The sequence below is a fragment of the Fusarium graminearum genome, chromosome 2 (genome assembly GCF_000240135.3).
Source record: "Fusarium graminearum PH-1 chromosome 2, whole genome shotgun sequence".
Lineage (NCBI taxonomy): Eukaryota > Fungi > Ascomycota > Sordariomycetes > Hypocreales > Nectriaceae > Fusarium > Fusarium graminearum.
Window position 1 is genome coordinate 2,985,890 of NC_026475.1, and position 27,644 is coordinate 3,013,533.

A 27,644-nucleotide genomic window follows, 5' to 3' on the forward strand; every position below is an offset into this window, starting at 1 on the left:
CAACTTCAATGTCGATTATTCCATATGCAGCATCAATTAATAATTGCAAGCTCGCGGATGTTTCATCCCTTACCAACTTCTCGATAGTTATCCCTTGCAAGTCATTTGTAGTTTCACTCGTGGATAAGCTCTTATCCTTCGATTTCTTATCCTCTTTAATACCTTTTTGTTTCTTTTTCGCTTGTTTCGGTTCGTTTGATGTCTTTTCTTTCTCATCCTCTTTTTTTGCTTTCCCTCTGGTACTTGGCGAACTTTCGAAGCTCTTCATATTGTCTGTTTCGTTTGTCGCCAAACTTTCGGAGCTCTTGAAGTCATTTGAATCGCTTATTGCCAAACTACCACAGCTCTTCACAACGTCGCTCTTGGCTGTTGATCCAGACGGTACACACATACGGGCTTTAGCTAATAGCTATCTGTAAATTAGTAGACAATAGCCATACGCAAGTGGCTCAGCGTCGCAAAGAGTGCATATTTACCTTTGTAGCATTTTTTGCCGTTTTGACTTGGCGCCAATAAATCACGATATCCTCCATCCCAAAACTATTGGTCCAGAGAGAAACCTCGTCATGAGGCCACATCTCATACGTAAAGTCAATAGCTGATTTGATGGTTGGATGGGCCACCATAATCCTTGTCACAGGCCGATTTCCCAACATTCCCTTGACAATAGGCTCCTCGTACAATTGATAAAACGACTGTCCTGTAGGATGAAAATGCTGCGGCGGAGGTTGCGAAAGCACAGTCACTAAATCACCCTGCGAAATGAACCAAGAAAAAATAATAGAGGCACCATGAATATAATTGCTTCGACTCTTCCTGATCTTCCGACAACAACAGCAGTCTGGATCGTCGGATCGCAAAAGCGGTCCCAGTGAGGTTGTCAGTGTCTGGAAACCATGGGTATCAGCCCATTGCTGAGCCGTTGCCCGTGGCATACCGCTCCATAGGAGTTGATGGTTTGGAATGCAGGCCTTGCGGAATTGTAAAAGTATATCACTGGCTTCTTCTTCAGTAAGCCAGTAACGTATGAGATTCCTAATGGTCTCGGGAGGTTGGTTGATGCTGCAACTGGTACCACTTGATATTGGCTTGTTCTCCTTGATACCAGTCAATGTCTCTGTGACATCGGTACCAGTTATTGTCTTTGCTTTTGAGGATCTCTTTTTAGCCATGTTAAGAGGATATGTTTCTTAGGCATTTGAAGATGTGCTCTTATCGATGCTTAGAGCTCAAAGTCGCTTTGCCGACCTTATTCAGTGAATATGAAGCTGGTTGTTCTTGGTGATCCAGAAGTCCAGTTTAGGGATTTGTGTTTCATATCGTGTCAGACATCCTAGAAACATTATTGAGAAAGAAAGGCCTCGCAATATATGACTGTTGCAAGTTAATGTTGACGTAAATATTGGTCATAGACCGAACAGTAAATAGCTAGCCTTCTTTACAACGAGGAGAGATGAAAGGAACCTTTGTTCGAAATTGCCTAGTCTCCGCTTAGTTGCGCATCGCTCGCCTGATTGGGCCGGCCGCTGAGGAAAGACATCTTCCGTATCAGTCGTCCATGCTCCACTTTTAATTTCGATGACCCCATCGCCCTATGAACTTTTTGTTCTCGACAAGTATGCATCACACCAAAGCTATGGGACACAACAGATGTATCTCCTCAAAACACAGCACGTGTGAATATTCAGTATGCCTAACACGGTTTAGAAATTGTTTATGCGGAGGAAAACCCTAGCCGACCATTCGAAATCCAGCGGCTACACTCTAAACTAACCAGGATCTCAAGCCTTGGAGCGGGGTTTTCCTTCACAAGGTCATCTATGATTCGACCAAGCTACCATCACTTTCAGCTCCATACCAGACCCTGGACGAAATGAGTTTAGTCTCGGCTTATGAGGCTGTGCAAGTTTCGCAATCAGAACAGATGCACAGCATGTCGAGGGATTCCTTCTCTCTTCATCAATTGTGGAACAAGAACAACCGATAACAAGTAACTATTTTCGTCAAGAGTCGTACAAAATGGGTGACGGTGGCTTCCTTGTTCTCGTAAACGGTACGCCGTACCGCTGGAAGCGATCAGACCAGAACAGCTATCAGATGAAAGCATGGGACTTTCCGGATGTCATTGAAGCTGGTAAGCCCAACCTCCTCATTCAACAATCCTCTCTTACGATTGAAAGGCAAGGTCCCCAGAATCTACGTCGAGTTCAATCAAGGAGCATTCAAAAAACGATCCGACACAAGCGGCTCAGTCAAGTACACCCTTGAAGGCACAAAATGCAGCTTCACTATTCACGTCCGCGACGACGATGAAAGACTCTGGGTCAAGCTCGATAATCTCGATGCAGTCGGTAACTCTCGCGGTTCTGAGATTCAACTTGGCTGGCGACATGACGAGTGCATTAGCTTTGTTCTGTCTGGCTCAGAGGATGAGTTCCACACGACGAACCCGCCTATGGATTGGATGCAACAGTGTAGAGGGACCTTGGGCAAGCGTCCTCTTTCACAGCTTTGCTTGATGGGAACTCACGACTCTGGAATGTCTACTACCTCACACTCGCTTGTTCCAGTTAGTCCGATCGATCCGTATGTTTTGTGTCAATCGGAGGATATCCATGGACAGCTAGAGCTGGGTGCGAGATACTTTGACATTCGACCTCAGATCTACAAGAAAAAGTGGTGTACGGGTCACTACACCGGCAAAGTCGGCGCTCGAGGAGAGTCTATCCCCAGCATTATCGAGGGTGTGAACAAATTCACAAAGAACAATGCCGAATTGATCATCATCAATTTCTCCCACTCTCTTCAAAGCGACGTCGAAGACTGGCGCGAGTTCAACAAGGAAGAATGGCACTCTCTCATGGAAGAGCTCCTCAAGCTAGAGCATCTCTACATCCTAGAGGACAAGTCCAAAGCCAACAACCTCGGCTCTCTCAAACTCGACGACTTTATCGGCAACGGAAAAGCAGCAGTTGTATGCATTATCGAAGAATGGGGCAGCATGAGCCTAGGCGACTATGCACACAAGGGCTTCTACAAATCATCCCAGTTCAACGTCCGAAACGAATACTCCAACAAAGATGAAACCGAGTACATGGTCAAAGATCAAATCGAAAAGATGAAGGACCACATGTCATCCAAGGACAAGCGACTCTTTTTGCTCTCTTGGACTTTGACGCAGCAGGTGCCCGCGTGGGCTGGAAGTGTCAGAAGCTTGGCTGATAAAGTGGGCGATTCAATCAAACCGATCAAGTTTCTTGCTAGGGAATGCAACAAGGAGCTTTTCACGCAACTTTTGCCTGAGATTAGTGACAACGCGTTTCCGAATGTTGTTTATATCGATTACCTCAACAACAGGGAGTATCTTCCTTTGGTAATTGCAATCAACGACAAGGTTTTCAACAACTGAGGAGGAATTGATATGTAGGATAAATCTTGTGTAATGTTATTATGGTATTTTAACTACTACTCTTCCTGTAATTGTCTGGTCTTGGAGATCCCTGATAACCTTTCCGACTTGTTCAAATTCGAGGACCGTGATGTCTGGAACTATGGTACCTGACGATGCGTGCTGTAGAAGCTCCTCCATTTGAGTCTCTGTGCCAACTGCAACACCGGCAACAGTAAGAGCTGGGAGCAATGTTAGCTATCATTCAACACAATGAATCATGTGGGAGATACTTACATCGCGCCGAACAGAGGGAAGCAGAGAGGGGGATGTTAAAGTCGTTTCTGGGTAACCCAATCGTGACAATGATACCCATATTCCTCACCAGATTTGGAGCTTGGATAAAAGCTTCCTGGGAAGCAGTAACCACCAAAACGGCTGCTGCTCCCTCTCGGGTGATTTCCTTGATCCTCTGTTCAATATTTTCGCTGGCAAAGTCGATGAAGTGCTCAGCACCACTTTCCAAGCTTAACTTTCGCCTTGGTTCTCCAGTGTCTACGGCAATCACTCGAAGACCATTCAATCTCGCAGCAATTTGCACACCCAAATGACCCAGACCACCTCCAGACCCCAAAATCACAACCCAATCTCCCTTTTCAGCATACCCTTCAAGTTTCGACACAGCCCCAGCCATAGTTAATCCCGCACAAAGTAACGGCGCAGCTACCTCGCTAGAAACTCCATCTGGAATCTTGGTAACGTATCGAGCATCCGCAATCATGTACTCCTGCAGAGTGCCAGGGACGTGTTTCCCCGTGTTGAGCTGTTTCGGACAATTGTTGTGATAGCCTCGCTTGCAAATTGTGCATTCTCCGCAGGCGCTATACAGCCATTTTACGCCGACTCTTTTGTTGAGAAGATTTGGATCAACGTCGTGACCGAGTTTGACAACTGTTCCTACGCCTTCGTGGCCGACGATGGGATTGTAGGGACCCCATCCTGAAAGTGCACGGATTTCTGAGCCGCTGGGACGAGTCAGCATAAGCATACTTTGCTGGGTCTTACTTACCAAACACCAGTGCAGGCCAGCTTTATTAATATCTCATTTTTGCCAGGGTTTTGTACTGGTATATCTGATCGAATAACAATTCGTGCCTCGTCGCCAGGGTTTTTGATGAGGGCTGCTTTCTGGACTGAGGGAATGGAAATGCTCATGGTGAGATTTGATAGTAACGTTAGTGGTCACTTTCGCTTATGCCGGGCGTTGGCGGGTTTTAAGAAGCACTGAGTGCTGATCGTCTGGTAGGTTAGTGGGTTTTGGCGGACGGGTTGCATTAGAACCAGTGCTGAATAGGTGGCTTATATAAATATCAGATCATCTTTCCACTGTTTATAACCTAAGACTACACCAATAATTTCGCCTGGATTGCTCAAGTCCATGTTCTTTTGCGACCCGCTTGCCGATTCAATGTACCGATCCGAGATACTAGACTACCACTAGCCGACACATCTGCCGAAGATGTCAGATCAATTGTCAATCCATCGATTGGACAATCTCTCGATAAATTGGACTGGTTAAAAATAGTGTATAAAGATTACTCTTCTTAACAAAAGCATGAGCACTGTCACTTGGCTAAGTGTGTCCAGCAATGGGCTTGGCCTCATACAACTCTTCCAAATACTTGACCTCCTCCTCCGTCAAAATCTTTCCCCTCGCACCGATAGCCTGTTCAATCCTCTCAACACTGCTAAATCCAATAATCGGACTCGTAACCCTCTGATTAATCCACGCCAACGCAACATGTGCCATAGGCCATTCATGCTTCTCTGCAATTTCGACAACCCTCCCAATTATCTTGTTATCGACAGTTGACAGCTCGCCTGAACTTGCCTTTTCATCCTTGCTTCGGTCGGTAGATCCAAACTGAGTTGGCGGGCGCGCAAGATGACCACGACACAATGGCGCCCAGGGAATGATACCCACGCCTGTATCATTACAATACCGAATCATCTCGCGCTCTTCCTCACGATACAAAAGGTTGTAATGGTTCTGCATACTAATGAACTGCGTCCAGCCATTCTTCTCAGCGACAAACTGCATTCGTGCAAATTGTGTCGCCCACATGCTACTTGCGCCGATGTATCGGACTTTACCCGATTGAACCAAATCATGAAGCGCCTTCATGGTTTCTTCAAGAGGTGTTAATTCATCATAGCGGTGGATTTGCAATAGATCGATGTAGTCCGTGTCGAGGCGCTTGAGGGATGCATTGACTTGATTGAAGATTGCGGCGCGAGAGAGACCGTATTGGTTTTGGTAGTCTTTTGAGGCTTCGAATTCGGGTTTGTAATTGATATGGCGCGCATCTGAGATATTGTAAGTACAAGATAAAAGATTTGGTCGGGGTGTGTATGTACTTGGCTCTTCACCGACTGCCCAACGGCATTTACTCAGGATGAGAACCTTGTGGCGAGGAATGTTGAACTTCTTCAAAGCTTTGCCAATAATTTCTTCTGATACACCATTACTGTAGGTGTTGGCGGTGTCCCAGGTGTTGAGACCGCGATCATAGGCCGCTTTGAGAAGCTCAAGTGCCTATTGATGCGTAGTTAGCAGAGGTGTCGGTCGACGGACGAGGTATTGTACCTCTTCTTCGCCAATGACCCAGGGAAGGGTTCTCTTATCGCCGAAGCTCATGCATCCAAAGATGGGAACAGAAATGCGAAGACCGGATTTACCCAAGTTGCGATATTCGCATTTGGATGCCTCGAGGGAGGCTTTTAGGTGTGCGGGGAGTTGGGAAGACATTTCGATCGGTGTGACTGAAAACGAAGAGTGCGAAATGAGATGCAAGCTTCCTTATCTTATGTACTCCGTAGTTGAATGATCTGAGGCGCACAGAGAGATACGGATGGCGTGATAGGCGGATAAAAAAGACTCAATGTCATCATTTTGTTGATTGTCCTCTACCCCGCTGCTGACTTGCATTCGATGGTTGGCCTGGGTGGTATGCAGTGAAGTGATAGGTGAATCTGTGTCTTGATCCAGGGTAGTATTACAACACTGCAGATGTGGATTTCTGCATGAGGCTGATCTATTTCCAGGCGTTGAAACACGTCTTTATGTCTGTCGCGTAATCTAAAGAGCAATGTCACGTAACTCCATCGTGATGCAGAGGAGCAGGGCTGAACGTAGTGTGTAGATACACATCATTAACCTGCACCTCCAATCATTGAGCCTCAATAGCTGATTATATCTGACTAGAAGCAACAGCTATATCTCGGCAAACTTCATGACTATTTCTCCAACGTGATAGGTCCCCTCGCTTCCGCTAATTCCTCTCTGACCACCCTATAGCGTCCTTTGCCCCAGGACTTTTCTCTTATCCAAACCTCTTCCATCTCTAGCGTCGCCTGCATTTTGCGGGGAACCATCTTCGATCTGTGGGGATGACATCGGCAAATCATTTCGGAACTGACTGACGTACCGCTTCTTTTTGTGTTTTCCAGACATGGTTTCTGTCCAACCTAACCCTAACATCATTCTCACCCTCAGTCTTGGTATCTGACACAATGCAACCGACAAAAACTACACGCAAACGAGTCTCGAGGGCTTGTAATCTTTGTCGCACGCGCAAAGTGCGATGCATCATTGAGAATCCGACTGATCCTTGTGTCAATTGTAGACATAACGACAAGGTCTGTACGTTTAAGCGACGACATGGAATAATGTGAGTATCTCAGTCAATATCCTACGATCAGTAAACTCATTGTCTAGATCATCAACTCCTCAATTGCGACCGAACGGACCTTTACCTCCCCGACCAACCCAACCCGACACCAACAAACCCATCGAACCCTCATTCCAACAACCACTACCGATCACACCAACAACAATACCACCTCCCGCATCAATCGCGTCGTCCTCATCCTTTCCCGACTCATCCGTTTCTCAAAATGTCGCCACGCTATCAGGCCAGCCATGTCATCCCGACTACGCGTTCCTCCAAGTCCCCGACACCAAAGACCTTCTCCCGCAAGACCTCGCATTTCTCGTCAGCCAAGGCTGTTTTATCGTCCCGCAACGAGAAGCGCTGGATGATTTCCTGAGGCAGTATTTTTTGCATGTGCATCCGATGCTTCCGATCTTAAATGAGAAGGACTTTTGGCTTTCGTATAACTCGGTGGATTCGGATGTGGAATATCAGATGCCCATGCTCGTTTTGCAGGGGGTATTGTTTATTTCCTCGGGAGTAAGATTGCTGCTGTTTCAGTTACATTGGGAAGCGAACTGACGTGTGATAGTTTGTTTCCGCTGAAACGATTAAAATGCTGGGCTTTCCAGATGTCCATCAAGCCAAACTTGCGTTTTACCGACGAGCAAAGGTATACTCTTCACCGCATTCTTAAACATCAACTAAAAATTCTAGCTCCTCTACGATTTCAGCTGCGAAAAATCATGCATCGCTATAGCCCAAGCATCTCTCCTTCTCGCCCACACCCATCTCATCCCGCGTTGCATCGCAGGCAACAAACCGCTGGGTTCAATCTGGCTCGGCATCGCCATATCCTACGCCCGCGTCGCCAAAGCCCACTGCTACTCTTCCCTCCGTCCAAGCCGCGATACAGAAGTCGCCAAGGTGCAAAAAGCACGCAACACGCTTAAACGACTGTGGTGGTGTTGCATCATCTGCGACAGATTACTACCGCTCACTTCAAGACAAAACATAAAAATCACACCCGCAAATTTCAGTTTTTCAGGATGCTCAGTGCTTGGAAGCGCGGATTTGTGCGATGAGCTGTATAACTCTGATGTCTATGACTCTACGACGAAAACACTGCATGCAGAGCTTCTGGCAAAGTTGGTGGATCTTTGTGTAGTGCTTACAGATGTTTTGGGCGTTGTTTCTGTTCTATACAATAATCCATCGTGGATGCTTTCTGGGAGAATGGAGGTGGCTAAGGATGCGAGTCTGTGTCAGATTGAGTTGAGGAGGTGGTATAATGCTTGGGGCGAGACTAAAGCAACCCTGGAAGAGAGGGCGACCGAAGATGGGTCACAGACTGAGTCTATTATCTTGTTCAAGAATCTCATCGAGATGTACTATCAGTGAGTTGCAGCCTCACAACTTCTGGCCAAAACTAACAGGTACAGCTCTGCTCGGCTTTCGGTCTGCCACTACAATATCCTCCGATCAAGTCTATTACCACCATCTGAATCAGAAGGCCAACTTCGACGACAGAGCGAAGACCTTCAAGGTTCAGCATCTCGCGTGACAGAATGTCTCCTCGAATTCGACCGTCTGGGCCTGTCGCGATGGCTCCCCATGACAGCGTAAGTCAGTCCCACCCCGAATTTACTCATTTTACTAACATCGTTAGAATCGGATGCACCGCCTTTCCTCTAGCCCTCCAAATGATCGATGTCGAACTTCTCCGCCCGAAGCAAAAGTCCATAGCCCAAGAAGGCGGTATTCTAACGCGAAAACAACAACACGTTGATAATCTGGTGAAACAAATGAAGAGCTACAAGAACAAGTACTACATCACAGACTGGGTCATGCGCGCTATTCGCCATGTTGTGGAGCTTGCGCAACAAAAATCACCTGCACCGTTTACGACAGAAGAGGATTCATCGCCGAGCAGCTATCTCGACATGCTCAAGAACAGGCCAAGTTACTACCTCAGGCTCGTTATGACTCTGGATATGAGTATCAGCAATGGCCGATTACCGGACGAGTGCGACTTTCCACCATCGTTGAGAAAAGCTGGTCGTGCTTTTGCTAGATCACAACAAAATTCTACATTACCGATGGACGAAGATTCGAGGAAACGCTTTTCTGCGATGAATAAGGATCTCATACCAGATAACCTTACAACTCAAAGCGGTGTCTTATCGGCGGATTTACAAGATCATGTACAAGCGCAAGACGCCATCACGGTAGACCAGGAATCGTTCTTCAACAACAAACAGTCATTTCCGATAGACCTGACAGCTGCGTTGTGCGAGATTACGAATATTCCACCTCTGGACTTTAGCGACATGCCGTTATTGGACTCGTCACATTTCAATGATCTTGGAGGTGTACCATTTTGGCCTTATGAGTTGCTTGGTTCACCGCCTGATAACCTGGGCCAGTCGGAAGAGGTTAGCATGGAAGATATATTCTCTGGAATAATGGGAGCTGAGAATGGAGAACAGAATTTTGATGAAGTTTCTACGCAGAGTGGTGGGCCGGTTGCGCTGCCGGTGGACTCGTTTTGAGTTTGTACAATATGAAAAGCATGACATTTGGGGTTGGCATCAGTATTGGCGCAATTAAATCACAGCATATATTGACATTTGAGATTGATAAGAAAATGAACTGGTTGGTCTCAGTTGAAGAACTGAAGCTAAAGTATCCAAAATTATAGTTTGCTTTGCTGCAAGAACAATGGTGGAGCACATACATAATTTCAGCGCGTATTGTGCAATGGCAGAGTGGATATTTTAAAGAGGGGTCAAGTCAGTCGATTTCAATCACGACATCACGAGAAACCTCTATTTCTACCCTCATTCTGTATCTTCAATCGCACAACATACTCACTTCCACTACTCAAAATGCCCATCATCAACGCCGACGTCCCTCCCACCTCAACCGACGACACCCACTATGTCGTCTACTTTGCCTCAGGCGAACCCTCATGGTGCCCTGACTGCCGCAATGCCCTCCCTGCGCTGAACGCCGTCTTTGGCGATGCATCAGCCCCCAATGCGCATCTCGTCATGGCGGGTTCGCGAGAAGAGTGGAGGGGAAATCCTGACAATAAATATCGCAAGGCGCCTTATGACATTCAGTGTCTTCCCACTGTCGTCAAGGTCAAATACGTAAGTGGAGCTGAGTTGATGAAGAGACAGAGACTAAATTCTGGAACTTAGGGAGCGGAGATTGGACGTCTGGGAGATAATGAGAGTCAGAATGAGTCTGATCTTCGCAAGCTTGTGAAGCTATGAGGGAAACAATCCTGGCCTGGGTTATGGTAAATTGGTTGCGGGTTGCTCATGAATGATAAAGCATGGGCAGAAATGGCCCCAGCACGTATAAAATCCTGGCATTTCAGACATGTGGTCATCCCTTGACTCCCAATTAGTCAATCATCATAAATCAGGTTTCCCATTCATCGCCTTTCTCCCCGAATCATCACTCAAAGGACATCTCCCCGAGATTATCGTCAAGTCGGCCGCAAATATAGTATCCGAACAAATACATAAAGTGGAAATGCTCCAGTTCTCCAACATTACAAACTTGATAAAACTGGTACACTATCTCGAACAGGCGTGATCTGCACCACAGCCAAGAATCCTCCACCTCTAATGCGCTGACAGATGTGTTGTCGGGGAATCCTTGCCCGAAAGACCGGCGGGGTAGAATGAGACCAAAGTACCTGAGTAATCCGTCACCTTGTTGGAGTATTTAATTGACATGTTTACGTCGCTGATGAGGGGTTCTGTTCATCACTTTTGCCATCCTTTCTCAGTCTAAATCTCTTATCAAAATGCCTTCAGAAGAAATTAAACGCTATGTCATTGTTGGCATGGGCGTTCGCTCAGCCATGTACTACCAGGCCATCATCCAGGACTTCAAGGATGTAGCCAAGCTAGTAGGCATCTGCGATACCAACCAAACACGTCTTAACGTTGCAAATGATCACATTGCTGAGCTGGGAGGTGAAAAGGTTCAAACCTACAAAGACACCGAGTTCGACAAGATGGTCCAAGAGCAAAAAGCAGATGTTGTCATCGTCACAACGATTGATCTCTTCCATCACCATTACTGCATCCGCGCCATGGAACTTGGTTGTGATGCCATTACGGAAAAGCCAATGACTATTGATGAGCATAAACTCCAGGCTATGGTCGACGCGGAGAAAAAGACGGGCAAGCAAGTCCGTGTTCTCTTCAACTACCGCTACGCTCCTCACCACACCAAAGTCCGTGAGCTTATCGACTCTGGTGTTATTGGAGAGATATCGACTGTGCACATGGACTGGATCCTTGATTGTGCACATGGCGCAGACTTTATGCGTCGCTGGCATCGTCACAAGGAAACCAGCGGTGGTATCCAGATGCACAAGTCGATCCACCACTTCGATCTCGTGCATTTCTGGCTCAACACTGAACCGGAACTCGTTTACTGTCTCGGTGATCTTCGTTTCTACGGAAAGGAAAATGCTGAGAAACGAGGAGAGAAGAACCTCGGCGAGAGATACAAGGACAACGAAGACGCAAAGAACGACCCTTTTGCGTTCCAGCTTGATGACAACGAGCGTATGAAGAAGCTGTATCTTGACGCTGAACATGAAGATGGCTACGTCCGTGATAGAAACTGTTTCGGCGAAGGTATCACGATTGAGGATAACCTATCCATGATAATCAAGTACAAGAACCGCGCCGTCATGACCTACAACACATACGCCTACGCGCCCTGGGAAGGATACAGATGTGTATTCAACGGAACAAAGGGCCGTATCGAGATCAACGTTGTTGAAAGCGGGTACAACCCCCTCGGTGACCCGGTCACGAAAGATGCTTCAGGAGAAGATGAGAAGTACATTCAAGGCGGTGTTGAACAGACCAAGATTGTTGTGTATCCCATGTTTGACAAGCCGTATGTTGTGGATGTTGTGAAGCAGGAGGGTGGACATGGAGGAGGTGATCCTGTTTTGTTGAAGGATGTCATTCTGGGTGATCAGAAGGATAGCTTCAAGAGGGCTGCTTATATCAGAGATGGTGGGAATGCGGTGCTTGTTGGTGTTGGGGCGAATCATAGTATGAAGAGTGGGATGCCTGTCAAGGTGCAGGACTTGGTTAAGTGGTAGGTATTGGGTAGTGGTACAAGTAAGCAAATCATCAAAGTTATGTTGAACGTGAGGGGTATCACGTGATTTTGTGTACATCGTTTTATCTCTTGACGTACTGAATCCGTCAACATGTATCATTCTCCAAGTCCAACCTGGATTGGTATGTCGGTTCAAGGTACAATGGATAAACAATACGCGGGGAAAAGACATATCCGCCCCGCACCTCCGAAGCCGGATTAAGACTCATTAGACACTCGTCGTGTATAAAAGTAACTGTCAACCTCGGGTTCAAAATAACTGAATACCATATACTTACACAATTAACAATGTCGTCTTCAAAGGTCAGAATTGCCGTCATCGGTGCTGGTGCAATCGGACCCCGCCACGCAAGAACCGTGGCAAACAGCAGCGTCGCTATCCTCTCTGCCATCGTCGACCCAGCACCATCTGGCGCGCAACTAGCTACTGAACTAAACGTTCCACATTATCTATCTATTCCAGATCTCCTTCAGTCACCCGATAAGCCTGATGCTGCAATCATCTCTACCCCAAATTTCACCCATGTTGCCTTATCTAAAGAGCTGTCATCTGGTGGCATACACATCCTCATCGAAAAACCATTCAGTACCGATGTGACTAGCGGCAAAGAGCTCGTGCGGCATCTGGAAGGCACCGGAGTGAAGGCTCTTGTGGGACATCATCGAAGGTTCAATCCGTATATGGTGGCTACAAAGAAGATCCTCTCCTCGGGTTCGCTGGGCCAAATAATTGCTGTGAATGGTCTGTGGACTTTGTATAAACCCCCGGAGTACTTTGATGCTCCCGCGGAATGGCGGAGGGATAACACAGGCGGCCCGGTCCTTATTAACATGATCCACGAGGTAGATCTGTTACACTACCTCTTCGGTCCAATCGTTCGAGTCCATGCCGAAAAGACAATCTCACAAAGAGGGTTCGAAGCAGAGGAAGGGGCAGCTCTCACACTGCGCTTTAAATCAGGCATTGTCGGAAGTTTCATAATTTCTGACCATACTCCATCACCGCACAACTTCGAATCGGGCACAGGAGAGAATCCCGAAATTCCAAAGACTGGACAAGATTTTTATCGCATCTTTGGAATAGATGGGTCTCTGAGTGTTCCAGATATGACGCAGTGGTCTTACAAGGGCAGAGATAAAAAGTCATGGCACTCAGAACTTGCACAGGAGCAGGCAGATGTTCCACCACGAGTACCATTCGATGATCAACTGGAACATTTCGTGAAGGTAGTCAAAGGGGAAGAGGCGCCTAGCTGTACGGCAAAAGCAGGACTTGCCGCTCTTGTTGTTTGTGAGGCTATCAAGGATGCTCTGGCTGCAAACAAGACGGTTGACATTGAAGAGTATGACTTGTCGGGGTAGATGAGTAATCTTCTTTGAGTTTTCGATGTTCGGGACGGTCTGCCCTAACCTTTATATAATAAAATATGTGACCATACTGTCGGAGAGTGGTGCAGTGGTACACGCTCCTAGAACCTATAAACCACAAAAGAAAAAAAAAACTACCACCTGAAAAAAACCTAAAAACTACCTCACCCACTGCACCACTCTTCTTTTGCATTTTGCGAGTTCGAAACGCGTCGGTGCTTCTTGACTGGGATAAGACACATGATGATCGCTTATCGAAATATGATCTTACATCAATTCATCATCTTGTCTACTTTCAGCGATTGATACTTAGTAAATAGTTATTTCCTCCATCGTATGCTCCTTAGGTGAAATCTCTCCGTACATAACTCCATGCATATAGCACTCCCCTACAAGTTTCCAACCATCTCCCGCTTTTCGAAGTACAAGAGGTGTATTGCAGCCTCTCAGAATCGCAATCTTATCACCAACCTCAGCAGCACAAGTCCCCATCCCCATCCTCCCACCAAGTGTCCCAAAGACACGCCTCCAAGCCATCGCATTAGTAGCCCATGATAATGCCTCTCGCTGTGACACTGTAGGATTATATAATCTTTCTCCCATCGCAAGTCTCAGTCGCGACAGTATTTTTTTCTGTCCTAGAAGCAACTCCTCCAAAGTGTACCCACAGATACGTAGGCGCCGATTCCTCCGCATGAATAAATGCATTGCGAAATCGTATGTGTAAACTCCAGCGACGCCTCCTTCCCATATTTCGTGATTAAGTAGCCAAGAATAGTCCTCGGGCGCTATTTCACCACCTTGATCAGTTGTGTCGCCTACTATGGTCCTCCAGAATGCATCTCTAGTCGTTGCGATATCTCCATAGAGGTTAATCTGCGGACGGTCTGAGTTCAGCGGATAACTAGTATCAGCCTCATCTTGATGTGACGAGCTCAAAGATATGATTTCGTCGATGAAGATCCCTCGTACATGAAGTGTCTTCTCGTCTCGTGGAAATACCGGAACTGGCTGCCCAAGGCTCGCACCGGCTTGATATACACCACCTAGGTGCGCTGTTGGCGCTGGAGCGCAAGTCCAACAAACAGTCCAAGAAGGAATGTCATGGATGCACAAAGTCCCCGCTGTGGGACAGTTGGACTTTGAGCGTGTGAGCCAGAGTGCTATAGGTGCTGTATGCTCTCGTCTGAGCATCGAAGGGAGGTCGCTGACGGTCTTGCTCACAGTTCGTCGCGGTCCAGCGTATCTAGAAACCAATCTAAGAATACTCAAATTCCCAGTCGCGACGAATCCTGAGGTGAAGTCGATGTAAATCCGGTCAAGCGACATGTTGTAGTCAGGTGTTTTGTCCCAAACAATACTATCGGTGATAGCCTTGAGTCCAAGAACCCCATATACTCTATCTCTCTCTTCCGTCACAAGTGAGTCCCTCACTATATTCAGCGCTTGTACAAGCATTCCCCAACCGCCCCTTGAATTGGAAGTTTGGTGATTCTGCAAGGACATTATGATCTCTTGTACCTTCCACATCCGCCCGGGTGCCCAATCTCTTTCCTGAACGACTCGATCCCGGGCGATCTCAAACGCCCATTCGGACAGTATTTGTGGTCTGACGCTCCCCACAATATCTCTGCCAAATCTTGCTTCATCTGCTGCGATGAGCGACAGGGCGCCTTGAAGATCTTTCCACGAAATGCAGTTGTCGCCACAAATCACGGGCGTGTTTGCGTTACCCATTGCAATCTCTTGTACAATCCACATACGACGCCAATAAGGTCTAGTGAAGAAGTGGAACAGGGTTTTATACACTGTTTTCCTCATAGGATTCTCGTAAGTTGGCCATACGACAACAACAGGACGTAGATCAATTGAGAATCTTTCGCGATAGAATTCTTCCATGGGCTTTTCTCGCTTGGACTCGCGAGATAACCAGTGAAGTGCCAAGAATGCCAATCGGGTGTCTTCGTCTGATGGACCAATCCATACGGCTACCTGCCATGCCGACTGGTAGATATCTCTCATTAGAGCGACTTGTTGTCCACGTTCATCTGTATCTGACTGGTTGATGCAGATGGCATCGATCCATAGTTTGAAGCCTTGTCGTATTCTGTAACATTTTCTGAGTTGTGATAGAGCGTGATAGAGATTTGGTGTGACTTCGAACAGAGAACCCTCGATTACTACAGTGTAGGGCGGCTCGCCTTCTTTTCGCTTTGGATGACTCCATACGTATGACAGAGCGATGAAATCTCCCCATGGGTATCTCCACAGTAGTTGGTCTTCATTTGGAGTAGTTGGTCCAGCAGGTGCAGTCTCGTTATCTTCCTCGGCGCGTATGTCTCGGCCAGTCTTAAAAAGAGGCGCAAAGTTGTGATGTGTAGGTAATTCCGGCCAAGTTCTTTCGCTTCCTTTAAATTGGTAATTGGGTAAGCTTTTGGCTCTGGGTAGGCAAACATGTTCCAGTGAGCATATGATTGGACTGTACTCGATGGTGTTGGTTGGGTCATTAACTTCAATCTTGAGAAGGCGGATCTGATTTTCGAGCAAGGGCCGATATCGAAGCGCAGAACTCATCTCGAGATATTTTCAGAAACAGTTGGTTATATCAGATTATAAATGTACACACATAAATACACACGCAGTTGCTTGTCGTTCTTACAATGTTCCACCTGTTGGGTCAAGACATACATGACCACAGCGCTTAGGATGGGGCCACGATACCGAATCGGAACGGGGCCCTATTCCCTGCCCCCGTAATCTGTAACAGCCACTAAATTAAGTGTCTTGAATTAATGAGTGACCTTTGATGTTTCTGCAACGATACGGCACTACAATCATTCGTCTTTCTGAGTTCATTGAATAGACAGTTATTGCATTCCCCTTAATTAGACTAACAAATACTGTATTAGATGTGTTACATAAACAATAATGATAATCCAGTGTATTAAAACAAGTGAACATTTAAAATTCGAGACCAACATAAAGACTCGCTATAGCTTGACCGGCTTTTGGAGAAGTGGCAGGTATGTGAAAGATCCACCGCTATTCCAAGGCATTGATAAACCGTAGCCAACTGATTTTTTTTCAAACAATTAAACGCCGTGATTCTCGAATTGAACTCGTGTCGGGACCGAAAGGTGCCGAATTTTGTCGAATATCCATTGCATAAAGCCAACATCAGCTTTCACCCCATATCTATGGCGGACACGATTCTCAGAAAGCACAGAAGTTGCAAGGCCAGGGTATGGGAATACAAAAGCATCTGCCTGGGGAATCGCGTGGAGGCGGGGCACTATCATATGGGGGATGAGGTTTCTCTGGATCTGTTGAGACACGTTAGTTGTTGGCTATTTAGATCAGATCAGAACTCGTACTCATAGGTTGGCTCAGGTCCGGTTGAAGGGTTTCTGTTGACTGAGGTCTCTCCAAATCTGTTGAGGTATGTTAGTTGGTGATGGTTATGTGGCTGTATCGGGATCCATACTCGTAGGTTGGTTTGGGTCAGGATTGAGAGTTTCCGTTGACTGAGATATATTCTTATTTTTAAGCGTGTCAAATGTACCAAATGCCTTTTCATCATCTTCAAGTGTGTCAACCGAATGACGTGGTCTCTGATCTTGAGGCTTATCAATCGAATTCAACGCCTTCTCATCTTTCGGTGCGTCGTTTGAATGAAATGCATTCTCGTCCCTGGGAGTGCTCATTGAACCAGATGTCTTCTGGTCTTTAGGCGTGTAGTCTGAATGCCGTGCCTTGTCATCTTTGGATGTGTCAATTGAATCAAATGCATTCACATGTTCAGGCTTGCCAACTAAATCATATGGCTTCTCGAATTTTGGCGTGTCTGTTGAATCGGTTGTTTGCGCAGTTTGAAGCCTGTCCGTTGGCTGGAAGGTCTGCCCAGTTTGTGCAGGCTGGGAGACAGATCCGTAATGCGAGGAAGAAGACATTTTGTGCAGAATAATGAGATTATCGATAATGAGTAGCTTGAATGCAGTGATTTAAATGATAAGGAGACATGCAAACAACAGCTAAAGCAACAAACATGGCGAAGGATGAGACTTCTTCTTATAGACTCTGGGACATAACTAAAACACCAATCACCAACCAATCTTGGCACTCCAGGGTCATGAACATCGGGCCATTTTTAACTTAAGCGAAGTGGCAGCTAAGCGCTATCACATCGTGATCCGGGTTTCCGCTGCCGCCGATCCGGCGCTTACGTCTGTCTCATATCCAAGGTAGCCAGGGCTCCTCAAGCGCTCATGTCATATTTTTGTCTAACTAATCGAACTTGGAAAGAATGGCGTGAACTCCTCAAGCTCTCAGTTTGTTCACGTTGCAGCGGCGTTAGATATATTTTTGCGTCCGTAGTGATCTGCAGAAAGACGCGCACGCTAAAGTGGGCTTCAGAGTCAACCACAAGGTAATTAACCGCTGCGATATTAAATGTCGCGTAAAAACAGAAGCGGCTTGAAGGCTTCTCCTCTTGAAGTTTTCAATTGCCGCTCATGATAACCGACTCCGCCTTATCCAGTGTTAGATGGCGCGGCGTTGTCCTCTCTAACTTTGACAGGTCCTGTCCCTTCGCGGTTGAACTTTGTCGCGTCGTCAGGGACTTTTGATATCTATATTGTTCCGGGTTTAGCAGTGTTTACTTCAGAAGAGACCCATTGTATTGAGTAAAACGTCCAATAAGCGTATTTCATATCAGCCGACGTGTCAGGGGGGCTGAAACTCTGTAGAGTGGCTGAGTTTCAACAATCAAGGGTCACAGATTACAACATTTGCGAGGTATGATGCAATGCAACATACTCAGAATGTTGGTTCTGCACACACGAAAAGTCACTTGACCTATCAATAAGTCAAGGTCATCTAAAGATACTGCTTAGGTGCGAAAAAAAAGTCTAAATGTCAAGTAATATCGACAAATGGGCAGCGTCGATCCAGATTGTTACGTGTAATGCCGGTCTTGATGCTGCTCCAGGGTATCAGGTAGCGTGTATCGATAAGATAAGATAGTATATCTGATAGTGGATATTAACTCAGGCGAGATCACGATGGGTCGTCGTGTCTCAGATCATGATGTCACGCAATATTAGCATGATCGTCTCTGTTGGAACGTGTCCAACGGGTGATAACGTTGTAACTTCCCATTCAAGAATGCTTGCAAACGTGACGCAAGATACCTGTATCTCTATTCTGTCTATAGGTAAACTCCGTTATGTCTCACCTTTCCGTATAAAGACACCTTTGAGAATGCACGGGATTAATTGGCCACTGTTGAACGAAGGTCGATGGTGGCAACTAATGGTGGCGTCATGGAGTTGATCAAGACCACAATACATCCAGGGACTGAGATGAAAGGCGTATTTTCTTATATAGAAAAGACCAGCTTGTACTCACGTTGTAATTAAATATTAATCATAATGGAGAAGAAAAGAATTGTCGCTATCTCTCAAAATGACCGTCGAACCACAAGATCAATGGTCAAGAAAGAAACAGTATATCCAAACGATAGAATAACGGATGACACACGAACAATCGTCAAATCTTCGAAAATAAAGAAAGCTGCCCGAAAGTCCTCCGAGGTTATTTTTTCAGCAGCCCGTATCCCTACCATTGATGCACCACGATTCGGCCTCATTCAGGAAACCCTTTCTACAAATCTTTACGCTCTCCTTGTCGCCACAGTCCTGTGGAACCGTACTCGTGGCACCCAAGCACGACCCGTATTCGACAAACTGATTTCAAAGTATCCAACGCCGACTCATCTTGCGGCAGCTTCCTTCGTGGAACTTGCAGAACTCATCCGTCCCATAGGTTTATACAACTCAAGAGCTGCAAGGTTCATTGCATTCGCCAAAGCGTGGATTGAGAACCCGCCATGCAAGGAAAAGCGATACAGAAAGTTGCATTATCCAATGAAAGGGGACGGGCGTGATGTTGGCAAGGACGAGGTCTTGGATGAGGATGACGAGAGACAAGGCTGGGAAGTGGCCCATCTTCCTTCCCTTGGACCTTATGCCATCGACAGCTATCGTATTTTCCATCGCGATATGCTAAGAGGTCTAGCAAAAGATTGGAATGGGCATAAAGCAAAACCAGGCTTCGAACCAGAGTGGAAACGAGTAGTGCCACTGGACAAGGAACTCAGGGCATTTCTACGCTGGATGTGGCTGAAAGGAGGTTGGATATGGGATCCTGAAACAGGGCATAAAGTCAAGGCTTCGGCTGAGAGGATGGAACTTGAGAGGCTAAGAGCAAGGAGTTTATCACCAGAGGGTTTTAGAGTTGACCGACGTGGATAGGAAACGGCAGCCAGCGATACTTCAATTAGAGATTCTGGACAGACAAGTATGTATACAATTACCAAGGCTGTGACCCAGATGATTTAAATAAAAGACAGACTGGGTACCGTATGCACTTTCTCCAAAATCCTATTCTCAAGCAAATCAACATGTAGAAATCCCATCGTTCCGAAACAACGTGATCTTGACCTAATCAGACTTTATAGTCCCAAACAACATTCTTCAGGTCAATAGTGCCAGCCATAAAAGCGCGGCATTTGTTCCCCTTTCCATCTTCAAATTCTTCCGATACTTTCTCCAGGATCTGTCTAATGTGCTTCCTCGCATTATCAACGCTTACCTGAGCTTTCGCCTTGTATTGGGCAGACGAAAGTATGCAAGCTATGATGCCTGAGAGGAACGCAGCAGCTAAAAAATTATCATAAGCTGGGGCTCAAATAACTCTCATGTAATCTCAAAGAATTTACTTACCGACAGAGGTTCCCATTATCAATAAAGAGTAGTCACAGGGATCTTCAATGCGATCGGCCAGGAGATAGTGTGTCACGACTGAAGTTGTCAGTTTTGCTGAGCCCATAATTCAGGGATATTACAAGTCTTACGCTTCCCAGTACCGGATTGATCCCATAATTTGCCATCACGGTCAAGGCCGCCCACTACAATGACATTGTCGAAACACTGCGGTGCGCGGAACGAAGTGTCTGATCTTAGCTTCTTGCCTTGGTTGGCTTTCCACTCTGCCCAGGGTGCGCTAGTCTAAATCGTAAATTAGCAGTCAGTACAATTTCGTGGTCTAGGACAAAATAATCACGGACCGTTTCCTTTTGGTTCCCACCACTTGCAACAATAATCATTCCTGCGTTGACAAGACTCTGAACAGCTTCTTGGAACTTGCCGATGAAAAATTCAGTCATATCTTTCAACATGTCGACCTCCATACCGTCGGCCTTGAACTTTTTAAGCACGTCCTCGTATGCGATAGCGAACGAGCAATTAACGACGGCGGGCTTCCCAGCATACTTCTTGTTGTGGTAGTTGAGTATTGTCTCGCAGCATTTGATGCACTCCTTGATGTCCGGCTCTTCACCAACTGCACAGCGAAGCGGCGCGACGCGGCACCGGGGGGCAACACCCACTTTGCTTGCGCCGACCATCGCGCTCATGCTGGGTCCATGTTGGCCTTTACTGACATCTCGGACCTTGGGCCCGGTAGGCTCGCCTACTACCTTGAACTTTGGATTGGGGTTCTTGAACAGATCACTTGTTATTTTCCTTGGCTCTGTGGTGGGCTTGACGTCGCCATCCTGTTGGGGAAATTCCACCTTGCCTGGAAAAAATATCTAGAGATATTACTGAGCAATTATTCATAGTCATGGGAAAAAGGGACAATTACCTCCTCGTTGGTGATGCGCTGAGGGTCTGGGTTATGACCAGAGTCCATAACATAGACAATGACACCTTCGCCATCGGCCATTGCATCATTGACGCGATAGTGATCGAATGACAGTTTCTTTGTCGTGGGTGGGTTTGAGACAACTGATATCATGTTTGCGGTTGGAAAGATGCAAATTCCTGGACAGTGTTCAAAAGCAGGAAAGGGATCGTGTTGAGAGATGAGGGTGGTTGTTCTGGTTGGAGCTCTTGTCAGGTCAAAGATTGTGTCTTGTTTATAACATGGGCGACTTGCGAGAAAAAAGATTGTTCATCTGAGTGAAGTAGCTAGGATGACTGGTTTGGATCATGCGTAAATCATTCAGCTAGCCACCGATCCTACGACACTCACTTTTTGATACCAGATCCTGGCTTCCATTACATCTATCACGTACAGCACGCGCCCAGGACACCTTTGAAGACCAATAGAAAATTGTGCAAGACATCTGGCCTCATTTGTTACTAGTCTACTAGAAAGAAGTTCCAAAAACAATAATAGGCGAGTCCGAACACTTTAGGACGACTGCATATCAAGTCGGTGCGTGAAGCTATTGCCATGGGGTAGGTCGACCACAACAATCCGTCTGAATTCAGACAAGCATCTCAGAGCAAGCTGTCACAATACTTTAAATAGTCACATTGCGGTGCAAAACTCTCTCGTTACACGAATTCTAATGGATCGGCAAAACGAACCTTGCGATGTTACTTCTCATGCCTGTTCCCTTTTGTGGCTTTCATGCCCAATCTAGAACATGCGGGGGTTGTCAAGAGGCGAGCTGAAGTTGGAAAAATTCCACTTTGAATTTGAGACATCTTATCGATAGTCCTCACTAGTGTCCTGAACTTGTCACCTTTACAGATGGAAAAGTGATATGAATTCTCGTCACATTATTGTGGCATGATCACGCTAGTGTGAGAATATCAACCACTAGCGCCGTGTGACTGAATCCTACCGGCATTCGGATAATTCAGGCTGAATATCTCAACGGAATGTGGCTGGCTGGAATACCTTCCATTGCTGATGAAGGTTTTTGATGTTTGTTGTTCGACAAAGGCAAAGAATTGTAGTACAGTACACATAGTAGAACGCATTGGCAAATTTTGGCTGATGCCCCCGGCTGATATTTGGATAGAGACTTCTCTTGACGCGTGTATTTTGATATTGGAGAGGAAGAAAGATAATCATTTGAATAAAGATCAATCCATAAGGAGCATAAATATTATACTATTGACTGACGTAGAACCATGTCTTAAAACACAATATCAGTCACAAGAGAGTCCCCATCAATTTCATAGACCACTTGGTTTGTCCCTGTCTTCCCAGAATCCTCAACCTCCCGAGATATGAAGAATCTCACAACGCCAGATTTCTTACTTCTTAGAATAGCAAGCAAAGAAGTCATTCCAATATAGAATAGTCAAGCCAGTACGAACGCGCGTTTTGACATTCCAAGCAACATTGCTATCGTTCATTAGGTTCTACCTCCGCATGTCATTTGGCGAATGGAAAGATCCCCGCTGTCGAGCTGAAATGTATTGTTTTAAGTTTGGGGTAAACCTTAGTATCAGGTTGCGTGCCACTTTTATTACGCATGTATCTAAACGCTCATTTTAGCTGCAAGCCTGCAATAGCCTGTAAGGTTAAGTAGGAATAGGAGTGCTTCCCTACATCCATCTTTGGATGGCCGCATGCGTTGCAACTTGGGCCGTGCGCGGTGTCTTATTGGCTGCCAGTCAGCTAAACGCCTATGGTATCACATACCGAATAAATGGTCAGGACTACTAGCTGTCGAATATAACACCGTCTAGCTGAAGAGACAGGAACGTTAGCGATTTGGTATGTGTTGTGATGTGATAACGAGCATGTTCAGTTGGCGATGTGGCTATGGGCTTTTTCTGTTTTGGTATTCTCCTTCTCGAATATCATTGCGAGAACTTGTATATATAAGAATCGCCTTCTTGAGATTGCTCGTTACTCCTAGCCGCTATACTTACACAATTATATCACGCTGCTCTCAATTTCTGTTCTCTTTAGTGGATACAACACTCGTCACAACGACATCATCCACAATGGATGAAGAACAGGCGATGAAAATGGTGGTGCAGGCGGCGCTGGTGTCACAGGTATGGTTGGCATTGTGAAACAATGCGAAACGCGGTGTTAACTCCAAGCAGAAAGTTAGAGAGGCACTTCAGGCTTCGTTGCCTGTTGCTACCGAGCAGTTGATGACTGTCCAGATTCCTGGCACCATCATCGATACGACGTTAGTTGTCATCTCCCATCCACTATGTTTTATGCAGCGGAGAAATTAACCAACCACCAAGCGAACCCGGTCCTTACGTCTGGAACTCCAAAGAGGAGTCCGATACGCCACATCGCATCAAAGTCAATGAGTCACGACTCGTAGACAACATGGTTCCCTTGAGCAAAGTCATGGTTCGTTTATGCTCTTACCGTGAAGCACTAGCACAACTGACAGTAGATTCAAGATGGGCATCACTGGAAAGAGCGTGGCTAGAAGCTATGCTGCAGCTCTGGACATGTTGATTCCTGAAGATGCTCCGATTGAAACAGATAAATCCACAGCTACCAAGACTGCAGCTGCCGATCGTTACGTTGCAGCAATGAGATACCTGACTTCAACAGCGCCTAACTCCAGCAAGTCTGTAATTGACGTCTACGTTGAGAAGCAGCAAGCCTACTCCGAGGCGATGAACAAGTGGGAAGCGGCAAAGACCAAGGCCCGATGTAAGTCCATCACTAGTGTTGATCATCAATGAAACTACGCAGTCTGACGTCTCATACAGCTGACGCAAAGGAACGGTTCCCGGGTAATGTCAAGGAGCAGCAGAGGTTCTATGATGACTGGAACCAGGAGAGCTTCCGCAACGTAAGTTTACCTCGTTGCTAGTATTTAATTGCCCCGAAGTCGCTAATAGAGGACGTCAATATAGTTCAAGAACAATGCTCAGGCCAAGTATATGGACTGTAAGTTGCCCTGAATGCGAAGCCCACTCAAGAATGTGCTAATAGGTTCACTAGGGATTGTCAACGGTAGCAAGTACAAGGTATGCGTATTTCAAACTCTCAAGTGCGAAGTATCTGAACGTATTGCTCACAGCTTGCCTAGGTCGACTACTACTTTGGCATTGTTGATGTCTCATCCGCAATGAAGAGGGTAGAATCGAGCAAGGAAGCTGCTCGCAACCTTGTCGTGATCGATCCTGACGGTTCAACGGAATGGCAGGAAGTACATCTTACCCCGCTTAACTGGTAAGTCACTATTCTCTCAAACATGCCGTGTCTAACACAACCTAGGGCATCTCTGTGCAAGGAGAAAGTTGATCAATGGGGAGAGCAGAACAACAAGTTGAGCCGCAAGGACTTTGAGTCTGAGATCAAGCGTCTGAACCGTCTACTGCTGTCTTATACTGGCCTCAAGAACGTAAGTCATTCCACTAAATCCACGAGGGAATGTTCCCATGACTGACTTGATTTTAGTCGATTGACCCAGATGGCTCGACTGGGAGGGCTATCGAGGCAGCTAAAGCCAAGGCAGCCACCAATGGAACGACCGGAGATAACCCTGGCGAAAACAACCAAACTGTTACCGAGACTCCCACAACGGTCACACAGCGCGTCGTCGATCCAGAAGGGAAGTTGGCTACGGCCTATAAGGATCTTTATGACGAACAGAACAATACACCACCTGACCGAAAGAAAATTCAAGAGAAGCAAAATGCTCTGCAAGCGGCCCTTGACGCGAATGGCAAGGCCAACATGGAAAACAACAAGCAAATTGCCTCTGATCTTTCCAAAGGAAGCAAGAAGGAAAAACTTCTTTGGATCAACAGTATGATCGCCGATGTTGAGAGCCAGGTCAAGTTGCTCGAGAAAGGGCTCGAGGACTTTTTCAAGGCTAGCACCTCGTCCCCTGCTATCATAGATGTCATCAAGAGAGACGTCAAGGACCCTGGACAAGAGGAAAAGGGAGAACTTGTATCGACTCAATATGCGGAAGCTGACGGACAGTACGCGGATCCTAGTAAGTCTATTCTGTGACTTTGTACCTGTCGTGGACTGACCTTGTCTCTAGAATTCAATATTCCTCGCAATGGAGTCGCTGTTGCACAGCAGAACAAGGCTGAACCAAGCAAATGGACAAAGGCATGTCGATGATGGGACTATTATGTATAGTTTTCTAACCTTGCTACAGATCACTCTGAGCGTCTCATCATCGTCTCAGTCAAGCTCCACCGAGACATTTTCCTCTTCTACGTCAGCCAGTGCTAGCGCATCTGGATGGTGGTGGAGTGCTTCAGCTAGCGTTAACCACTCGGAGGCATCTATGTAAGTTGCGCAACAATAGTTTTGGTCGATATATCAGTTTAAGTGCTTACAATAACGCAGGAAAGCGTCTCAGGCAACTTCCAACTGCGCCGTGGATATCAAATTCGAGGCTCTCTTAGTTACCATTGACCGAGCCTGGCTGCATGGCGAGTTGTTCTCCGATCCCGAGCTCAACACTGGTGACGACGTGAAGCTTTCGCCTGGCGCTCTTGACCTTCACAAGCTGATTGATCAGAAGAACGACAAGGCATTGGCCAACTATCCCTACTTCCCATCATACCCTACCGCGTTCATTGTAGCATCCAATGTGGAGCTCGAATTCCGTGGTGACACGTCGTCGCTCGAAGAGGCAGTCGAGTCTTCTCACACTGATGCCCAGGTCAAGGTCGGGTATGGACCTTTTAGTCTGAGTGGTAGTCATAGTCAGGATAAGTCGAGTGCCAAGACGAAGATGGAGACTACAGCGACTGGCACAAGGATTACTTTGGAGGCTCCAGCCATTATCGGTTGGGTCAGTCAGCTTGTACCCCAGCTGCCACGTCCCAAGGGAGGGAGTTCGTTGCTTGGCCCTATGTTCTAAGAGCTGTAGTGTAGTTTGGTTCTGTTTGTTTGGGAATGAAATGTCTTTAAACCTCGTTTACAAGACTGTGTCATGTTGTGACTGACCTGTCAATGCTGGAGTAACCGACATGGTATCAATCAATGGAAGATAAAGGAGGGGATGATTGTGCTCATATATGTGTGTTTCTACAATATTTTTGCTGGCAAGTCATTCCACAATAGTTATAAATGAGATACTCAGAACGGTACTAACCTAGAAACTCAAAATGAGTTCCCACAGTCTACATTGACTCTAGGTTATCCCTCCAATTAGAAACGGGTCAACCGCCACATAACGAGATCTATATCACGTAAGACAAACATTTAGTAATCACAGCCCTATCGTTCAACTCTGGGGAAATCTATCAGGTACGTATATGGACCAGTAGTTGAGCGGTCTTGGCTGATCAACGGCCACGGTCGTTAAGCTTCTTCATCCTAGTCAAAGCCCTTGGCAACTCCGCCAAGATGCAAGTCATGACAAGTGGCTTCGGCAGGTATCCGACAACCATAAAGAAGGAGGTCGCCGCTCTTCGATTCAGCTCTTGGTCTGTCCCTCTTGATGTCTCCATCCCACCTCTGTGAGTTACACAGCCTCAGTATCCAGTCAGAGTGTTCTGGACTACCGATCCTCAGGCCGAGACCAGACCTCAACTCCCCATTAAAAATCCACAATGTCTCTGGAGTTGCTCTAGTTCCCCCGGACATAGTCTCCGCTTCAATCCCCTGGTCCCAAACTTTCGGACCGTGATCGGCGCCCTGAGTCATTCCGTAAATGGACTAACTCCAACGCGCTAGAAAGTTTCTTACGCGCTTCTAGAAAAGAGTTTTCGGATGAGGCGAACAAGAGGCTGAAAAGTTTGACATGCTAGCTTTGCGGCTCAATGAGGCTCTTTTCAACGTTGCTTGCCACTTAACATTTCAAGTTTGATGACCAAGTATCGTGATAAACAAGAGATCACATCTGGGGAAACCCTTTGTCTGTGGAGAAAAGTCTGGAGCTTCTAGACTGTGGATTTTAATTTTGTAGTCCACAGTGGAACCATATCACGTAAAAGTTTGCAAATTCAACTGAAGCATTTCAAGATCTGACCACTTTTTTTTTGTTACAATCTGTCCGATCTCGCGCCCTGGACTACCGAGCTCAACGTGGAGAAGAGAGAGATAAACTACTAAACTCGGTCTAGAATTTCCGCTTGATAATGGGATAGCTTCAATTGACCGAGTTCGGTGCGCGCTCATCGGCCTCGTCCGTCTTGTCGTTGTGGGCCGACTTGAAGCTTGACTCGGAACTAAATAACTTTTCTAGTAGCGTT

At 46.5% G+C, this 27,644-nt stretch overlaps 14 protein-coding genes across 14 annotated transcripts; 7 read left to right on the top strand and 7 right to left on the bottom strand.

The window, feature by feature from the left end:
* Positions 1–398: 398 nt before the first annotated feature.
* On the bottom strand, positions 399–1,172 carry FGSG_08068 (uncharacterized protein; the record flags this gene model as incomplete). Its single annotated transcript, XM_011322453.1, has 2 exons — positions 399–413; positions 477–1,172. 2 exons carry the CDS (start codon positions 1,170–1,172, stop codon positions 399–401), a joined length of 711 nt encoding a protein of 236 aa, XP_011320755.1.
* Positions 1,173–2,019: 847 nt separating this feature from the next.
* On the top strand, positions 2,020–3,409 carry FGSG_08067 (uncharacterized protein; the record flags this gene model as incomplete). Its single annotated transcript, XM_011322454.1, has 2 exons — positions 2,020–2,134; positions 2,181–3,409. The coding sequence occupies 2 exons, from the start codon at positions 2,020–2,022 to the stop codon at positions 3,407–3,409; spliced, it is 1,344 nt and encodes a 447-aa protein (XP_011320756.1).
* A 39-nt stretch (positions 3,410–3,448) lies between these two features.
* On the bottom strand, positions 3,449–4,603 carry FGSG_08066 (uncharacterized protein; the record flags this gene model as incomplete). The annotated part of the gene is made up of 3 exons (XM_011322455.1): positions 3,449–3,630; positions 3,686–4,413; positions 4,458–4,603. The coding sequence occupies 3 exons, from the start codon at positions 4,601–4,603 to the stop codon at positions 3,449–3,451; spliced, it is 1,056 nt and encodes a 351-aa protein (XP_011320757.1).
* Positions 4,604–4,961: 358 nt separating this feature from the next.
* Positions 4,962–6,197, bottom strand: FGSG_08065 (uncharacterized protein; the record flags this gene model as incomplete). Its single annotated transcript, XM_011322456.1, has 3 exons — positions 4,962–5,755; positions 5,807–5,984; positions 6,036–6,197. The coding sequence occupies 3 exons, from the start codon at positions 6,195–6,197 to the stop codon at positions 5,022–5,024; spliced, it is 1,074 nt and encodes a 357-aa protein (XP_011320758.1). The 3' UTR covers positions 4,962–5,021.
* A 764-nt stretch (positions 6,198–6,961) lies between these two features.
* Positions 6,962–9,653, top strand: FGSG_08064 (uncharacterized protein; the record flags this gene model as incomplete). The annotated part of the gene is made up of 6 exons (XM_011322457.1): positions 6,962–7,119; positions 7,167–7,641; positions 7,694–7,774; positions 7,819–8,498; positions 8,538–8,723; positions 8,771–9,653. The coding sequence occupies 6 exons, from the start codon at positions 6,962–6,964 to the stop codon at positions 9,651–9,653; spliced, it is 2,463 nt and encodes an 820-aa protein (XP_011320759.1).
* A 336-nt stretch (positions 9,654–9,989) lies between these two features.
* On the top strand, positions 9,990–10,382 carry FGSG_08063 (uncharacterized protein; the record flags this gene model as incomplete). Its single annotated transcript, XM_011322458.1, has 2 exons — positions 9,990–10,256; positions 10,308–10,382. 2 exons carry the CDS (start codon positions 9,990–9,992, stop codon positions 10,380–10,382), a joined length of 342 nt encoding a protein of 113 aa, XP_011320760.1.
* Positions 10,383–10,924: 542 nt separating this feature from the next.
* Positions 10,925–12,247, top strand: FGSG_08062 (uncharacterized protein; the record flags this gene model as incomplete). Its single annotated transcript, XM_011322459.1, has 1 exon — positions 10,925–12,247. One exon carries the CDS (start codon positions 10,925–10,927, stop codon positions 12,245–12,247), a length of 1,323 nt encoding a protein of 440 aa, XP_011320761.1.
* Positions 12,248–12,555: 308 nt separating this feature from the next.
* Positions 12,556–13,629, top strand: FGSG_08061 (uncharacterized protein; the record flags this gene model as incomplete). The annotated part of the gene is made up of 1 exon (XM_011322460.1): positions 12,556–13,629. One exon carries the CDS (start codon positions 12,556–12,558, stop codon positions 13,627–13,629), a length of 1,074 nt encoding a protein of 357 aa, XP_011320762.1.
* Positions 13,630–14,176: 547 nt separating this feature from the next.
* On the bottom strand, positions 14,177–16,209 carry FGSG_08060 (uncharacterized protein; the record flags this gene model as incomplete). Its single annotated transcript, XM_011322461.1, has 2 exons — positions 14,177–14,202; positions 14,304–16,209. The coding sequence occupies 2 exons, from the start codon at positions 16,207–16,209 to the stop codon at positions 14,177–14,179; spliced, it is 1,932 nt and encodes a 643-aa protein (XP_011320763.1).
* Positions 16,210–16,986: 777 nt separating this feature from the next.
* Positions 16,987–17,585, bottom strand: FGSG_08059 (uncharacterized protein; the record flags this gene model as incomplete). Its single annotated transcript, XM_011322462.1, has 2 exons — positions 16,987–17,066; positions 17,120–17,585. The coding sequence occupies 2 exons, from the start codon at positions 17,583–17,585 to the stop codon at positions 16,987–16,989; spliced, it is 546 nt and encodes a 181-aa protein (XP_011320764.1).
* Positions 17,586–19,064: 1,479 nt separating this feature from the next.
* FGSG_08058 (uncharacterized protein) lies at positions 19,065–19,946 on the top strand (the record flags this gene model as incomplete). The annotated part of the gene is made up of 1 exon (XM_011322463.1): positions 19,065–19,946. One exon carries the CDS (start codon positions 19,065–19,067, stop codon positions 19,944–19,946), a length of 882 nt encoding a protein of 293 aa, XP_011320765.1.
* A 193-nt stretch (positions 19,947–20,139) lies between these two features.
* On the bottom strand, positions 20,140–21,100 carry FGSG_08057 (uncharacterized protein; the record flags this gene model as incomplete). The annotated part of the gene is made up of 4 exons (XM_011322464.1): positions 20,140–20,354; positions 20,418–20,495; positions 20,549–20,702; positions 20,762–21,100. 4 exons carry the CDS (start codon positions 21,098–21,100, stop codon positions 20,140–20,142), a joined length of 786 nt encoding a protein of 261 aa, XP_011320766.1.
* Positions 21,101–23,603: 2,503 nt separating this feature from the next.
* FGSG_08056 (uncharacterized protein) lies at positions 23,604–26,308 on the top strand (the record flags this gene model as incomplete). Its single annotated transcript, XM_011322465.1, has 11 exons — positions 23,604–23,641; positions 23,703–23,814; positions 23,868–24,126; positions 24,186–24,268; positions 24,333–24,366; positions 24,421–24,446; positions 24,509–24,651; positions 24,697–24,823; positions 24,880–25,409; positions 25,546–25,728; positions 25,789–26,308. The coding sequence occupies 11 exons, from the start codon at positions 23,604–23,606 to the stop codon at positions 26,306–26,308; spliced, it is 2,055 nt and encodes a 684-aa protein (XP_011320767.1).
* A 458-nt stretch (positions 26,309–26,766) lies between these two features.
* Positions 26,767–27,096, bottom strand: FGSG_13447 (uncharacterized protein; the record flags this gene model as incomplete). Its single annotated transcript, XM_011322466.1, has 1 exon — positions 26,767–27,096. The coding sequence occupies one exon, from the start codon at positions 27,094–27,096 to the stop codon at positions 26,767–26,769; it is 330 nt and encodes a 109-aa protein (XP_011320768.1).
* Positions 27,097–27,644: the final 548 nt, after the last annotated feature.